The sequence below is a fragment of the Oxyura jamaicensis genome, chromosome 3 (genome assembly GCF_011077185.1).
Source record: "Oxyura jamaicensis isolate SHBP4307 breed ruddy duck chromosome 3, BPBGC_Ojam_1.0, whole genome shotgun sequence".
Taxonomy (NCBI): domain Eukaryota; kingdom Metazoa; phylum Chordata; class Aves; order Anseriformes; family Anatidae; genus Oxyura; species Oxyura jamaicensis.
The window spans coordinates 24,106,257-24,122,418 of record NC_048895.1 but is presented as its reverse complement, the minus strand read 5'-3'; the positions used below and the strand labels follow the sequence as shown (position 1 = coordinate 24,122,418).

The 16,162-nt window shown below is 48.0% G+C and overlaps 1 protein-coding gene across 1 annotated transcript; it reads right to left on the bottom strand.

Annotated features, from left to right (window-relative positions):
* Positions 1-11,538: 11,538 nt before the first annotated feature.
* On the bottom strand, positions 11,539-15,354 carry LOC118164603 (cytochrome P450 1B1). The gene is made up of 3 exons (XM_035322243.1): positions 15,195-15,354; positions 13,729-14,745; positions 11,539-13,025 (listed from the first exon to the last, which is right to left on the bottom strand). The coding sequence occupies exons 1-3, from the start codon at positions 15,212-15,214 to the stop codon at positions 12,413-12,415; spliced, it is 1,650 nt and encodes a 549-aa protein (XP_035178134.1). The 5' UTR covers positions 15,215-15,354; the 3' UTR covers positions 11,539-12,412.
* Between the last annotated feature and the right edge of the window lie 808 nt (positions 15,355-16,162).

Sequence of the window (16,162 nt, the reverse complement as noted above, 5' to 3'; positions counted from 1 at the left end):
GTGGGTGCTTGGGTACAAAGCACCCCAATTGACCGAGTTTCTTTTTTTCCCAGTTGTAATGGACGGATTTCAGAAAGATGTGCCTTTTATATTCAGAGACAGGGTGAGCAGTTCTTGGTATTGCTGGCATCACAGAGCCTTAGAGAGACACACACAGACAGAAATCTTTGCTAAACTTTGCAGAATGTTTTGAGGAGAACTGGTGTGAAGTGCTAGCCTTCTGAATATTGCTTTATCCAAAGTGCTTCATGACAACTTTTATGTGCCGGGAGCCTTTGAAACAATCTTTTTAGACACGTTGTTTACCTTTGCTCTTTTACTTTGAGAAATATTGCATAAGCCCTTCAAGATGTTTCTTCCATAGTTGACACTCCCCACGTGCAAGCTGCTCTCCATTCCTTATCCTTCATGTTCTTCCCTTCTCTCTCTAGGTTAAAAAATTAAAACAACAAAGCCATCAAATCACTCTCTAAATCTGATCCTGGAAGGGGAGAGGAATCCAGGTGCCCTGAGGTTCAGCAGGCAGTTGCCAACTGATTTTTAAGTGGACTCTTTTCAGATGTGATAGTGAGTAGGGTGTCATAAATTGAACGGTAATCATCTTCTGGGTTTCTGTCACTGTTCGGAAAGGATGCGAAGTGACAGTGTAGTAATGCCCTGCAATAAAGCTAGCCAGTGAAAGTGTAGGTTTTGCATATTAAAAAAGCCATAGCTTCTAAACTGACTGCAAACTTGAGGGATGGGGGAATTCAATAGGCTGTGGCGTAGGAAAGGAAACAGTATGTTTCCACTCCGATGTTATCAGAGTGACAATTCAGCAAAGAACTTGGGAAATTCATACTAAACTTTGAAACATGTTTTTCTTATGAATTAATCCAAATATATTTTTCTTCTCATGAAAGTGGCTTTAACACCTTCCTGGTATTGATACGCAAAGAGGCATGTCTGTCGATTAAGTAAAAACAGAAATGCTGGCAGCTCTTCCTGTAACCAGAGGCCAGCTGTCAGCCTGCAGGGCAGTCCTGATACACCGATAACCACACAGGGATGCGGGGCAGAAACTGGTGCCGGGCGGCTGTGGAGCTGCCAGCTGCACAGCTCCCTCTGACAAGGGGCTGCTTTGAGGAAGCCCCGTGTGTTGTTTCAGTTGTTGTCATTATTTCAGTTGTTTCATTAGCCGTCTTAGAGACAGCAACGCAGACATCAAAGAAGGAAAGAAAGGAGAAACCCAGATGTGTGCCAGGATTTCTTCCTTGTCCCCCGGCGGTCCCCAGCTGCCCTCCCACCCAGCTGGCAGGGAGCCGATGGGTCTCAGCGGTGTCCGGCAGCAGTGGCTGAGGTGCCTGGGGCACAGCTGTTGTTCCAGGAGTGCCACGTTTTGTTGTTTCCACAATGAAGTACCGTGGGATTTTAATTTTCCATTTACTTATTTCTTACTTCCTTCATTTTTGGTATTCAGGCTCAAAGTTGAAAAGCTTGTCCAGGGACATGAATGTTTCCCTGGAGCTGAAAGTCAGGTTGCCAGAGAACTTTCCTAGGAGCATCTCCTTAACACATGGCTGTTTCCCTAGGGAAAGGGCAGGCTCGCTGTGAGGTCCACAGCTCAAAATGTGTGCATAGGTTTTGTGGTTACAGCCATCCCCGGCAAGAGCTGTGGTGAGGGGCTTGGCCATGTCGTTGTGCTGGCGCTACGCTTGGCTCTTCTGTTTCTACACTGGGCAGATGATACCCTGAAATAAGTGAAGTCATTTGGTTTTGGGTGTGAAACCTGATGTTTCTCAGCGTATTTAAATGTAGGTAGTGGTCGTAGACATAGACAACAAGTTAACATTACAAGCTTTTTCTAGAAATTTACTCTTTAGATAAAAATGCTGAAAGGGTGTGAAGCCTGGCATCTCTGCTCTCGTATCTCCCATTTGCTCTCACTTGCCTTCTCTGTCGATGCAGCATAGCTCTACAGACAGTGCAAACAACTACTGATAAGTACTGACTGCAACACCGGGATGAAATTCTCAGAACTATGCAGTCTGTGCAATTGTATCTTATATTTGCAATTGTGTCTTGTATTCTGTCATGGCCAGTGCTGCAACCAGAAGGTGAAAAAGAGGAATTTGCCAACTAGGATGCAAACTGCAGCTTCTTAGGGGGTTGTATGGTTTACATGATATAGCGCGGTAATTGGTGTAAACCCCTCCAGCAAGGAGGCAGAAAGGGATTTACCAAGCTTGGAGGTAATTAAAGTCATGCTGAAGCTTTCCTAACAGGTGCTAAATGTGACACAGTGTGTGGTCTCCCTGAGCAGAGCTGGCTTTCCCTGTAAATGGGGAAGTGCAACATCAGATGCTTCAGTGCGTGCACACGGATAAACACTGCTTTTGTGGCATATTAAGAACACTTTGTCTTACGACTCTTTATATGCATCTCATAATCTTGATCTGTGATGACTTTAGCCGAGCTGTCTAATTTCCAAGATGTGCTTCTGAGGCAGGATGGGGGCTGTACCTGTTTTGTATTAACTGTATTAGCAACTAGACAAGAAAACAGGAAAAAAAAAAAAAGCTGCAAACAGCTGACAGCAATGTGGACCTTCAATGTGTTTCATTGACAACAGGAGTAGTAGTAATAAATCTAGGGGTCATGGAGGCAGAGATCAAGCTTCTTGTGTCTCCTGGACAGCCTTTTTCTTGTCTGGGAGAGGAAAGTAACCTGACAGTCCCTGAACCATGCTGATGTTCATCAAGGTTTTTGAGCTTTGAGTAGAGCTGTAGTTAACTGTGAACTTCAAACTCATGTTTTAGGTTGTTCCTGGATAAAAGTAGTGGCTTCATTGTGCCTTGCAAGCTACTGGCAGAGAAACTTTCTGATCCTGGGGCTGTATGGCTAAACTTAACAGCAAGTGCAGAATTAAAAGAGGGTGGTCTGACTTTTACATCGTCTTAGGGATGTGGCGATTCTCTTTAATTTGTTATTTAGTTGTGCTTGAGTGCTTTTGTAAGAAAGAATTCAAAATGACTTGGGAGTTAAGATTTCAGTACAGAAATTCGTAGGGCCCCTGCAGGAGTGCAGGCTAATTACTGAGCACAGTTTGAGAGCCGCTCCCTTGAAAAAGCGTGACAGCAAATGTAGTTTGCTGGAACTGGGCACATGAAAAGAAATAGTCTCAAAGAACACTGGGACTTTTTTCTAATCTTTACTATATGTAAACCTACACTACTACTACTGAAATCTGTTTCCCTAAGCGTTGTATTTCACTGAAGTCTCTCTCTTCTAATATTGCTGCTATTTAGCAGTTAAAACTACAAACAACAAGCCATGTGCATTTGCGCTGAAAGCACTTTGTGCCTTCACTAAATTTGGAGACAACTTCTGTTGCAGTTTACTAAGACTTGTTGCAGTGACATTCTGTAAGCAAATGGTTTTGTGTGTTGGATAATAAGTCTCTGCAAAATGAGAAATACAGTTTTGATATCTCTGTGGATGATAATCAGCAAAATGTTTCTGGACACTGGGAGAAGAAGCCCTCTGTAAATGATTTTGGCCAATGTCTGAGCAAGGAGGAGAGAGCAAAGAAAAAATTCTGGAAACAAAAAGGCAGAGATCTGATTTCTAGTTATTTTTGAAGTGCTGTTCTGTGCTCTGAATTTCTGCTGTCAAGATTTGGACAGACATGAATTGTAATTTGCTTTTTACATACAAAATTTCATTTTCACTTTGCATTAAATAAATACGCAGTAAAATGTAATGGCCAGATTAGGGATTTATGGAGTACCATGTTTGCAGGCACTTATCTTTTCCTCTCTTTAATCCTGCCTATGAAGTCTGCCTAAAGAAATGCCATGCATTTACCGTTCTTGTGTGGATGTTTGGGAACACAGGAAAACATAGCAGTGCTTGGCAAGGAGTTTATTTTTAAAATACTGGGGAGATGGCTTAGATTCCTTGATGCATCACCACTAAAGCAAACCCTGACTTTTGTGCTGAAAATCAGTGAGCAAGCAGGGCAATGGTTATGACCCATGCCTTAAACTGCATGCTTCCCGTATGGGAGACGTGGTGCTGCTCTCTAGACCTCTACAAGGACCGAAACCTTTGGAAGGTGATGGGGGCTGCATTTCCCTGTGGGTTGTGCCCACCGATGCTGGTCCTGGTGGTTTAGGGGTGGCCCCTTGCTTGTGAAGCATCTCATACCCCCTGCTCCTGCAGGTGAGCAAACGCCCTGCTCCTGAAGTCAAGCAGAGATTTTCCCCCAGCTCTCTGTGCTCGCCTTGGGGTCTTAGGGTGAGCCAGCAGGGCACGCGGTTCCTATTAGTTCCAAAAACAGAAACATCTGGGGAAGGCAGGCATGGCTTACTGGCTCAGATCGGCAGCAGGAAACCCTGTGACAGATCGTTCTGGGCCAGCAGATCCCCCCCGCTATGCCCTGAAGGAGGGAGCAAACACACAAAATCACATAAAATCCTGCTTTAAACAACAGGAGGTGGGCAATAATGGCTGCCTTGCACGACCTCTCTCTCTTCCTGCCTCTGTGGATGCTTTCTAGAGGAAGGTGAGGGAAGGATGGCTTTTCTGCTCCCCTGGGAGTGGGGCGATGCTGAGGAAAAGCCCTTATTGGGAAGGGCAGTGGGTTTCCCAGGGTGATGCCCATACTGCTTTAACTTCAAGAAGAATGGAGAGCAAACTGGTGGTGAACGTAGTATTTACAGCTGGGGGCAGGGAAGGAAAAAGGCTGTAGTCCAGTGGGTAGACGTCATTCTGCTTTCACAGTGACTCGACCAGCTCTAGATGGCCCTGCTATAGCAGGGATTGGACCAGGCAACCTCTGGATGTCCCTTCCAGCATCAACCCTTCTGTGATGCTGTGGCATCAGGTAGCTAAATTTGGAGAGACTACAGTCTTGTTAAATCAGTGTGGCCAGTTTCCTCAGCCCATAGGGATTGTTTTTTCTATTATCTCTGAACCGCTGAGGAGGTCCTGTGGCTTAATGTGTCTGCTTCTGAACACAGGTCTAAATATCCATCTCTTCTTCCCTCTGCAACTTCTGAGGATATGGAAGGAATCTTGCTGGCTCTCAGGAGAGGAAGGTATTTGAAGAAATGTTCATACACTTTATCAGCTGAATGATTTGAATTCTGGCTCTGCTGATGGTTTCAAGGAAATTAGTGCCTTTTACTTAAACAGAGAGTGATACTGTCAGCGTGCTGCAGCTCTGTGTGCACAGATGTTAAGCATCTTGGTTGTAATGCCAGCAGGATTCAGACTGTTAACTCCAAGATTTCAGCCTTAACATAACATCACTGGAGAATTTGCTTTGTAATTCTCTGGGGAACCTTCTTAACTGATATATTTGTCTAAAACTGTTTTCTGTCTCCTTTCTGAGAATTCATCCCTGTTTAATACTATTAAACACTTCTTGCAATGTCCCTGACCAAAGCTCATTGGCTGACCTGCCCTGTGCTCACCGCAGCACACGTGCTTGGCGTGTAGCTGGAAGATGCAAGCTGGGCAGGATGTTAGGCACCCGAGAGAAACAATACACGTTTGGAGAAAGGTGATGGAAAATGCTTCCCTTCTGCTCCTATACCACTTGAAAGGGCTGCCCAGAAAGCGTCCCCTCAAGGCATGTTGGAGTGTAGGTACAGTTCTTACTTCTGCCAGAAACATGAACGTAGCTGTGTCTCGGAGCAAGCTGCAGCATGATGCTGTGTCCTGGCAGCCACACATGTGAATGAAGGGAAGGAAAAGGCTGCAATGAGATTCACTTATGAATGAGATTCATTTATGACTCATTTTTCATTGGGAAGAGTAATTTTTATGAAGTCTGTTTTAACTCAGGTGGCGCTTTTTTCTAGCTGAACTGAGCTATTCGAATTTCCTGAACCACCAAGGATGAATACCTTCCCAATTGATGATTCTTCTCTATAGAAAGGAAATAAGATGTACAGTAGAATGAAATTTTCAAACTGCAGCTTGGAAGTTCTTCACAGAATACAAAGCTTAAAAGAAGTGTGGAGTTTTATGCTGTTCTGCAGGTTATTGCAAATCATACTTGCTTTGTGAAGTCAAAATTGTCTTAAATGTTGATTTATTGCTGGAAACAGGAGGGTGGCTCACCACATCTTTCCTTCAATTAGCATGAATGAAGACTAATCCAAAAAGTGCAAGTGTTCTGCATTAGAAATAACAGATAACAGTTACATTAAATCCCACTCATTATTATGATAGGATTGGAAGCCTGCTTCTGCACAGGTGCTCTAATCAGAGCTCAGGCTGGGAGAAGGGAGATGGGGGAAATATGTTTTATGCTTGTAGAACTGTCTTTGCTAACAAAATGTGATCCGTCACTGAAAACACTATGTCCCACATCTGTTACTTGAGTTAACAGGCAGCAAGGAATTAGTATTTGGACATGCCTGGTTTGTCCAAAGCTCTCTGACGTTCCCCGCCATTGTGAGTGAGCCTCTCTAACACCACGTGGAACTCTTACATCTGAACCCTGGCACACCGTGTGTACAAGCAGAGCAAAACCCACCACCTCTTCCCCTGACAGGGGTCCTGTGCTCTCTTCTTCCCTAGCTGGAGGGTCTTCCTACATGTTAGAAGTGTATTTTCCTCTGCTAGCTCTCAGCCACTCCTATATAGTTCTGCAGTTGATTTATGCACCTCTGACAAGTCTCCTGTGTGTACTCTCCCTCCCTCTGCATGGTTGCAGTTGAAATGCCTCAGAATCCTGAGTTTTCCAAGTTTACTGCACAGACCATTAAGTATCCTTAGCATTTCAACATGGATAAAGAGTGGAGGGTATTGATAGACTCATTTGATTTAGTTATCTCTAACGTAGCCCTTTCGAATGGGAGCCAGACCTGTTCTACGTATTGCAGGACAGGGCAACACTAACAAGGAATTTTTTGGTTAGTGGAGCTGTCTGAAAAGCTGGCAAAAAGCCCTGAGGGAGGACTATCAAAGCATTGACTACAGTCTTCCTAAATGCTCTCTGGCTCAGCAGTAAGTTTGTCACCTGGCAGTTAAGTGAGTTGGCCTGGTCTGAGTACAAGTGACTGGAACATAAAAGAAAAAAAAGTCGCAGAAATGCGGAGCAGTAAACAGCAGAGTTGTTGAAACTTGAGTCACCGCATCTGTGTGGTGCTGCATACCAAAGTAATGGCACCGTTGAGAATCCAGCCCTTCTCTTCACCCATGAAACAGCCAAGTCCACCTTCTGTGTTATCCCGACTCAAAATCTTTGTGTGGGTGAATGGGAGGTCTATGTGAAATTTGGCCAAGCTGCAGTGAAGGCAAATGTTAACTATTCTCTTCCCGTGGTCCTCAACTTTTCTCAGGCAATATGTAAGCTCCCACTTGCCTGGGTTGCTCTGCCTGGGTGATCTGAACCCATTTCCTACAGTCAGACCTACACCTGGTCCCTGCCGCTCACAAAAACATTGTTTTTAGTAACATTGTGCCATGGCTATGCTGGAACCGAGAGCTGATCCCCAGATCCTGGACTGATCCCCCTCTAGCAGTGGTTGTTCCTGAAGAGTTTTGTTCCTTACTGTTATATTATTGTCATCTATTTCAGCCGCCCTGAACTGTCTCCTGCTGAGGCCAGCAAGTTTAAGCATTGGTTTCACGAGGAATGTAATGGTGCACTTGAGCAGCACAAATGTACTCCATCCAACCTCTGCTAGTCAGCCTACTTGCTTCCCCTCCATGTTACCTAGTGGGGTGGCCTGACAGCTGCTGGTTTTCCAAGAAACATGATCATCCTGAATTCTCCCTGAGATTCCTGGTCCTTTTAATTTTTTTTTAAATCACTTGATCTGAAGTTAAGGATTTTATAAAATTCTGGGAGACGGACTAAGTGTGCACACGCAAAGCAGACGTGAGTTGACATTTGCCTTTCCTGGCCCATGGAAAACACTGCAACCTGAGCTTGAAGATTGAAATGGGAAAACACTTGCCTTGAATACAGCTGCTTAACCTCTATTTGTTTTGTGCTGTGTTTCATGAAGAAAGAACGACGTGTTTTTGTCTAGTGTTGCTATGATGACATCCAGTCACAGGCTGGTGAGTGAGACAGTAACAGTGCAAACAGGAAAACTCATGAGATGTGCGTGACCTGCTGTTGGATGTGACCTTGCCCAGATTTGAAAATGATGGCATTTCTACCAATTGTTCTAATAAAACAGATGAAAAATGGAGATAAATGGAAATGCAGAATTTAAAAAAAAAAAAAAAAAAAAAGTTTTAAGCTAACTTGCTTTGTTAGTCTTTGTTCTACTTCCCTAACACTTGCTACTGGCTTACAGTATGCAGTCAGAAATGTTCAGTTCTGTTACACAGCTTTGCAGTGATCTCCACAAATCTCTCCAAGTACGGCTTCTTCATGCCAACTTCTGGCTGCCATTAGCACTGCATCTTTTGACATTAAGGGAGCAGGTTTTGCTTTAGAAATGTGGCTGCCAGCACTGAAGAGGGAGTCCAGGCTTCAGCTGTGGACAGCTGATAAGCAGAAAAATACCTAGAAATTAATGGGAAGGGTGACGATTGCAGCAGCATCTCGAGCGTACAGCGCTGCTCCTGGGCCTTGCCCCAGGGAGGATGCCTTTTCTCTATTTATTTAGTCCCCTGCTGGTCAGCTCCAGCCACGTATGAGCTGTATGGGTGCCTTTGGACACTGAATCAACTCCTTGGGTCCTTAGCTCCTTCTAGGTGGTGTTTGAAAGTCATCTTCAGCTTGTGCTTCTTCTCCTTTCACCGACTCGTCCAGTACTCAGAATCCTGCCCCATGAGGGAGAAACTCGGGGGGGGGGGGGGGGGGGGGGAAACCCCACCCCACCAGGGAGCTGCCCCTCATCAGCCTTGTGGTGGTTTTACCGTAGTAGGCAGCTGAACACCACAACTGCTCTCTCACTCCCCCTCCTCAGATGAGGAGGGGAAGAACTAAAGGAAAGAACAACTCACGGGTTGAGATAAGGATGATTTAATTAAAGACAAAAAATATTATTAAGGAAATATTATTAATTAAACAATTCAACTAAAGGGAAAGGGGAAGAGGGAGGGGGAAAGGGAATAACAAAACAAGTAAATGCTATATGGAAGTGAAATTACTCTCTACTTCCCACAAATGAGCGATGCTTGACCACGTCCTTGAAGCAGGGCCTCAACGCATGTAGCCAGTGTTCGGGAGGAGGACAGACGTTTTTGCAACGAGAGCCCACCCCTCCCCTCTTCTTCCTTTTTCCACCTTTTATTGCTGAGTGTGACATCATATGGTATGGAATATCCCTTTGGTTGGTTCAGGTCAGCTGCCCTGCTGATGTTTCTTTCTCACTTTTTTGCCCACCCCCTAGGAGGGTCAGAGAGAGCCCTGATGTGTGCCAGAACTGCTCAGCAGCAGACACAACACCAGTGTGATACCACTGCTGTTCTAGCTACAAGTGCAGAGCGCAGCACTGGATGGGCTGCTGCAGGGAAAGGTAACATCCTAGCCAGACCCAGTACAAGTCTGCACAGCTTTTGTTGGTGTTCCTTGACTTTGTAGGAGGCTGTGCTGTGGGGGCACGGTGAGGTCTGTTTGGCCCTGAGGTTTCCTTCCTGGCACTCCTGACTATACACTGAGGCCAAAATGGCACAAATTGGTCCCATGGGTGGTGGTGGGAACCTGCTGTCAGGAACGTATGGATGTCAGCACTAGCTAAAGAAGGGGGGAAAAAATAAAAAAATAAAAATTAAAATTAAAAAAAAATGATTTTATAGGCTTGAATCAGGGGAGGTAGAAGTAATCTGAAATGCCCAAGGGAAGAAGATAACACAGATCATGCAGGCTGAGGAGAGATTGGCAGGTATGAGAAGAAAGCCAAAGACATGAGAGAATTGAGAGCGCTGCTGAGGCGAGCAGCAGGGACTGCTGTTAGCACGGCGTGTGAATGCAGGTGGCAAGCAGTGATCAGGCAGGGAGGCCTGACAAGCTGCAAGGGCAAGAAGGAGAAAACTTCAGCATCCAGAGGGTAGAGGGTGAAAGGTATATGAACAGCAAAGCTCTAAAATAACAATGCTTTTCAGATCAGTAACAATAATTTTATCTTAATGTTAGTAAGTCACACACAAACCAAGCCACACCAATATAAGAACAACTTTATTTAATATTTTGGTAACACAACTGATCTCAAAATGACCACAAAAGTTAGCTCACTGAACAACTGCATACATTCTAAATGGGTCCTGCTAAATTCGAGTAACTTTACAGATTACACGAGGCACTAATTGACCAGCAGCTACAGAGTGTGTGATCCCCCTGACAGGCACGAGCAGTGTGGATGGGAGCTCCATGAGCAGCCAATGAGTAGGTAAAGCTTTTGGAAGAGTACAAAATAGCAAAAGCCTTTTTTTTACTAAAATATGAATGAGTGATCCATGAGTTAGATTAACTATTCAGTTGCAGATTATATCCTTTATATTTTTTTAATAGTGATACTTAGGTACAAAGAAAACTGCCTTGCTAGCATTTCATCTCATGCAGCTCTCGATATGAAAATGTTGAGTATCATATAAAGCTTTTCACAGGTATAGGCTAAGTTCTGGGATATCACAGACTTGTACATAATTCAGAAAAACACCTGAGGTTACTCCTTTTGCATGGCAAAGAGAGGGTTTTGTTGTTTGTTTGTGTTTTTAAGCTTTGAAAAAAGGGGATTGATGCCATATGAAATCAGAGACCTGAAATGGTTACAGCACTGCTGTGTGGGGCTATGGAGCAGTACTGCTAAACTTGGTGCAGGCTATTAAAACAGCAGCAGTGAAGTTCCTACTTGAGAAAGTGAGGATGGTGCCACCAGCCCAGCTCTTACCTATCGCAGTATGAGCACAGTCACTGCTACCAATGTGATTAAGAGTGGCCATCTATGGGAAGACCTGGCCCTGCAAGCCTTGAATTGCTTGGGTGTCACAGAGCTACCTCACTTTGCACCCTTGTTTTTCTAGGTCTGCAAACACCTTGGTTTGTGAGGTACACTCATTTCTGATGGATGTCATATGGTGATCTGTATCTCCTAGGAAATGCACAACACTTTTCGAAATCAGGCATTTACGTTTGATGGCTTGTTCCTCAGAGAATTACAGGCTGCTTTGTGCGCACCAACATTAACCAGAGATTCAAGGCCATAAAGTTTCATGTGTATGCTTTACTTTGTCACTTGCCTCACACACAAAAAGTCAGAAGTACTTTTTTCTTCAGTTAACGGGTACAACAATCAGGACGTGTAATGTTAGTTTTTCTTCTGAGACCTTGTTCCAAGCAAATCATGCTCAAACTGTGTAGTTAATTTTTGGATGCGCCGTTAAACTCAACCTAACAGACAGAATGAGTGGTGAGCCGGCCTGTATTTGCTGTAGGCATTACTTGAGGCTTGTGGCTCAAGTGTTTCAATGTAGAACCCCCAAATTCTCACTTCTACATACCTTGGAACGTGTGAATCGTAAATGGACTGTGTGCCCAGGGACAGGGCATTAATACTTTGCCAGAGAAACAGAAAGTTCAGCTTTTCCTTCACAAGAGCTTTTTAATTCAAATATCTCTTTTCTTCATGCTAATGAACATATTACCATATGGATTATATCACGTTTGCCATTTGGTGACTTATCAAACTTGACCTTTCCTTTCAAAACTTAACAAAGAGTTATTGTAGCAGGACATTCTGTTCGTTCTCATATAAAATATGAATTGTATTTTTAAATGTTGTGCTCATAAGCAAGTCTTTTTTTAAAAAAAGGCATTTATGTAAACACTTTGGAATGCTAAAGGCAAGACTTTACATTGGCATTTTACCAAAACTCATTTAAACATTTATTATTGAGGCATTAATGTACATCCCCAGCAGTCCCAACACAGGGCTTGCCACATGCTTATGGCTCTTTCCAGTACAGTAATTCAGATGGAGGCTACAATATCCCGAGCGCGTTTGGCTGGTTGGTTTCTGTGTGTTTTGTTTTGTTAGTACAAGATTTTACTTTGGGATGTAGAGTCACTAAAGACAAAGAGTTAAGGCACAGTGCATGGAGACACGGAAAGGGTTGTACCACCTGTTTCCAGAGGTGCTCCATCCAACCAGTCAGTAGATAAAATGTACTTTACTATCGCAACTTCTGTGAACATGCAAGGAAATTAAGGTCTTGCTTTCGAACTGCATATGTTTGTTAACATTTAATATATTAAATCATTCCTCTGGCTCTCCTTCAAGAGTTAGAGTCCTGAATTACGTCTTGTGAAGTTTTTTTGTTTTGTTTTGTTTTGTTTTTTCTGCTCTTGTTCCTTGCAATGCTGGCTGTTTTCCAAAAAAAAGATCCGCAAAACAAACTATAACTTAGTTAATTCTAAAATGAGAGAGGGAGTATCTTTAGATGTGAGGCTCGGTGCTTAGGTGTTTGCAGACAGCTGACTTTCATTGGCTGTTTTCTCTGCTTGCAGTCTCTGGACAGCCTTATCAAGCAAATCCATAGTATCTCTAAGTGTAACATTCAAGGTAAACGGCTTCGGTTTAATGGTCAACCCATAAGTGAAGTCCATTTTAGGATCCTCATTTGGATTAGCAGTAAAATGGCACTGATGCACCAGTATGGAGGTAAAGAGAAATAGCTGCATCTTGGACAACTCCTCTCCAATGCACCGACGCTTTCCCAGCGAGAAAATCATCACGCTGCTAGTGAGATCTTTGTTGATGAAGCCGTTCTCATCCAGAAACCTCGTTGGGTCGAAGTCCTCTGGGTTGGACCATTTTGCTGGGTCGTGATTCACCGACCACTGATTAATAAATACCACGGTGTCCTTGGGAATGAGGTAGCCCATTATGAAGGTGTTGGTCGTGGTGGCGTGTGGGATGGTAACGGGCACGAAACTGCTGAACCGCATGGACTCGTACAAGAAAGCCATGATGTAGGGCAAGTGGGGCTGGTCTTCAGCACACGGCAGGCGGTCTCGCCCAACAATCCGATCCACTTCTTCTTGCATTTTGGCCTGCACTTTGGGATACCTGCCATTTAAAGTAAGCGTGTGTACATACATAACACTTTCAAAAGATTTAGTATTCTTTATTAGTATTGCTTTTTAAATAACCCATTTTTCACAGATCCTCATCTCTGCTCTAAATCAGGCAGCTTGTTCCTGCAATATTTTTAAACTTTGCTCATGTAGATCTTGATGGAAAACTTTGCGAAATCCCAAATTTCCATGCGGTGGTGTCATTTAAGGTTTGCTCAATTTTCACGTTGAAAAACGATTACATATGACATTAATGTAAAAAATGAAATTAACTTAAAATGTGTTGAAGCTGATCCAATTTTGAAGTTTCATTCTATAGCGAACATTACTTTTTAAATATGGGGCTTTCTGGCAGAACGACAACTTGGTTTTTCAGCTGTGTGTGTGACTCCGAGAAGCCAGCACAGGGTTTGTTATCGCCGGGCATGTTACGCGCCCATGGAGGTCTGCATGCTTTGAGAAATCCCTGCTAACAGTGCTCAGAAGAGTTTTATGAATATCCTATTCTTAGTCTGCGTACTCTTTTAGACCCTTTTCTATTACTGTTTAGGTGTGATTTCTTCACCGTGTTTCTTGCGTCTACACCTTTTTCTATTACTGTCCAGCTGTGATTTTCTTCCCGACGCCTCTCAGCCCCCCCGACTCGCACGGGAGGCAGCGCGTTACCCCTCCGCCCTTCCCCTTTCCCCTCGCACCTGATGAGGAAGATGAGGAGCCACTGCAGGGCGGTGGAGAGCGTGTCCTGGCTGGCGCCGAAGATGTCGGTGACGGTGGCGGGGACGTGCTCGAGCTGCAGGCGCGGCTGCTCCCGCTGCAGACGGATGAAGGCGTCCATCATGTCGCGGGGGGCGGCCCCGGGCCGCATGCTGCGCTGGTGCTGGAGGAACTTTCGGCGGACGAAGGCGTAGAAGTCGCGGTTGAGGTCGCGGAAGGCGCGGTAGGCGGCGCGCACGGGGCTGGGGAAGCGGCGCAGCCAGGGCAGCGCGTCCACCAGGCTGCCGGCGCCCACGGCGCGCCCGAACTGCTCGTTGCGCCCCACCAGGCGCAGGAACTCGCCATCGCCGTGGCTGTAGCGGCGGCCGAAGCACAGGGCGCTCATCACGTTGGCCACGGCCACCAGCAGCACCCGCGACGGGTCGAGGAAGGCGCCGCCGGCGCTGCCCCGCACCAGCAGCGCCACCAGCGCCCGCGCCTCGCCCAGCAGGTGCCGCTCCAGCAGGCGGCGGGTGGCGGGGCTGCCGGTGGAGAAAGCCCGCACCGTGGCGTGCGCCGCCCGCCGGTGCAGCTTCCACAGCTCCGAGTAGCCGCCGAAGGCCAGGCTCAGCCCGCCCGACACCAGCTGGAAGGAGGGGAAGGCCGGCCGGCCGGCGAAGGCGGCCCCCTGGCGGACGAGCGCCTGCCGGATGGCCCGCTCGCCGTTCAGCACCACCACGGGCCAGCGGCCCAGGCGCAGCTGGAAGACGGCGCCGTAGGTGCCGGCCAGGCGGGCGAAGGAGAGGTGCGGGGCGCTGCCCAGCTGCGCCGCGTTGCCGATCAGCGGCCAGGGGAAGGGGCCCGGCGGCCCCCGGCGCTGGCCCTGCCGCCGCCGCCGCCTCTGCTGCAGGAGGAACTTGCCCAGGTGCACGGCGGCCAGCAGACACAGGAGGAGCAGCAGGCAGCTCTGCGGGGCCGGAGGGCCGCGCAGGGCTTCCCCCAGCCTCTCCAGGGCCATGCTGCAAGGGAAGGAGACAGGTCAGAGGGAGCCCGAGGGCACGGCGGCGCGCAGGCGGCCGGCCGGGCGCTGGGGTGGCAGCGCGTCCCCGCTACGCGCCCGCCTGGGTCCTGTGCAAAAAGAATCAATAAAACGGGATAATCAACGATAAAGGATCGAAAGCGGCGGGGCCGCTGCTTTCTCCCCCCTGCTAGGGGAGGTTTGCAGCGGAGTAAACGTCTGGGGCAGGGGAGGATGCTCTCGCCGGGCGATCTCCCCGCACGCAGACAGGTTCATCCCGGCGCTCAGCATCGCTCCGCCGAGTTAAAGAGCCGCGGAGCCCCCACCGGCCGAGCCTGCCCCCGGCCCCACTCCTCGGCGACCGGAGGTGCCCGGGGGCTGCGCTCCCCCCGTGTGCCGCAGCCTGCCCGAAGCGGCGCGGGGGAGAAGGAGGGAGACGGCAGCACTGACCTGTTGCACGCAGCCTCCATCAGAGCCCTCGGGGAGGATGGAGAGGAGCCGGGCAGCTGCGGAGAGCGCGGCGTTCAGATCCCGGGCTCTGGGAAACTCATCGGGAGCCCCGGCTCCTTCCCCCCATGGAGCCGCTGTCACCTTCGGAGCTCGCCCCGCCGGCAGCCACCTGCCCGCAGCCGGGAGCCGCGACGGAGCCCCCGCAGCCTCCAAGGGAGAGGGGGGTGGGGGGCTCAGGGGGCGAGAGGGGGGCTGGCCGTCCCACCGATCCGAAGCCTGAACCGGAGCAGCCTCTCCTGGGCTCTTGGCATGGGAAGCCGCGGCTTTAAATGCCCCGGAATCCGCGGTGCGCTGCGGTGCGGGCGTGCCGCAGTTGGCCCCGCTGACAAATGGCCCTTCCCCTGGCCGGAGGGGTCGCCGCTATTTGCCAGCCGCCCTTGGTCCGTCGCCAAGCCGAGCGGCTGAGCCGCCGGATGCTTTTTTTTTTTTTTTTTCTATTTTTCTATTTTTTTTTTTTTGTTTTTTTCCTTTCCCATCTTTTTTTTTTTTAATTCTCGGGCCAGAAGCTGCGGCGGAGAAGAGCGGCCGGCAGGCTCGCAGCAGCCCCTCTTGTGTCAGGAGGCACCGTCTCCCTGCATCTCGGGGGGGCTCGAGGGAGCTGCCGAGCTCCCCCTCCTCCGCCTGTCGCCTCCCCGTTGCGTGCGGAGTTTGCATTGCGTGAGCCGGGGCTGGAAAGCCTCCAGCCATCTCCTCCCCGGGCCCCTACCCCTCCTCGCCGTACCTGACAGCGGCTCGGGGGGAAGGCGGCGGGGGAGCGCCGGGCAGCTCGCACCCCGCCGGCCTCGCCGCCCTCCGGCCTCGGAGGGTTTGTTTTTTTAGCCCTTCAGTCCCCTCCGCCCGGCCCCGGAGGGGAACGGGGGCTGCAGCCCCGGCCCGGAGTGAGGGAAGCCCTTGAGATGGGAAAGGGA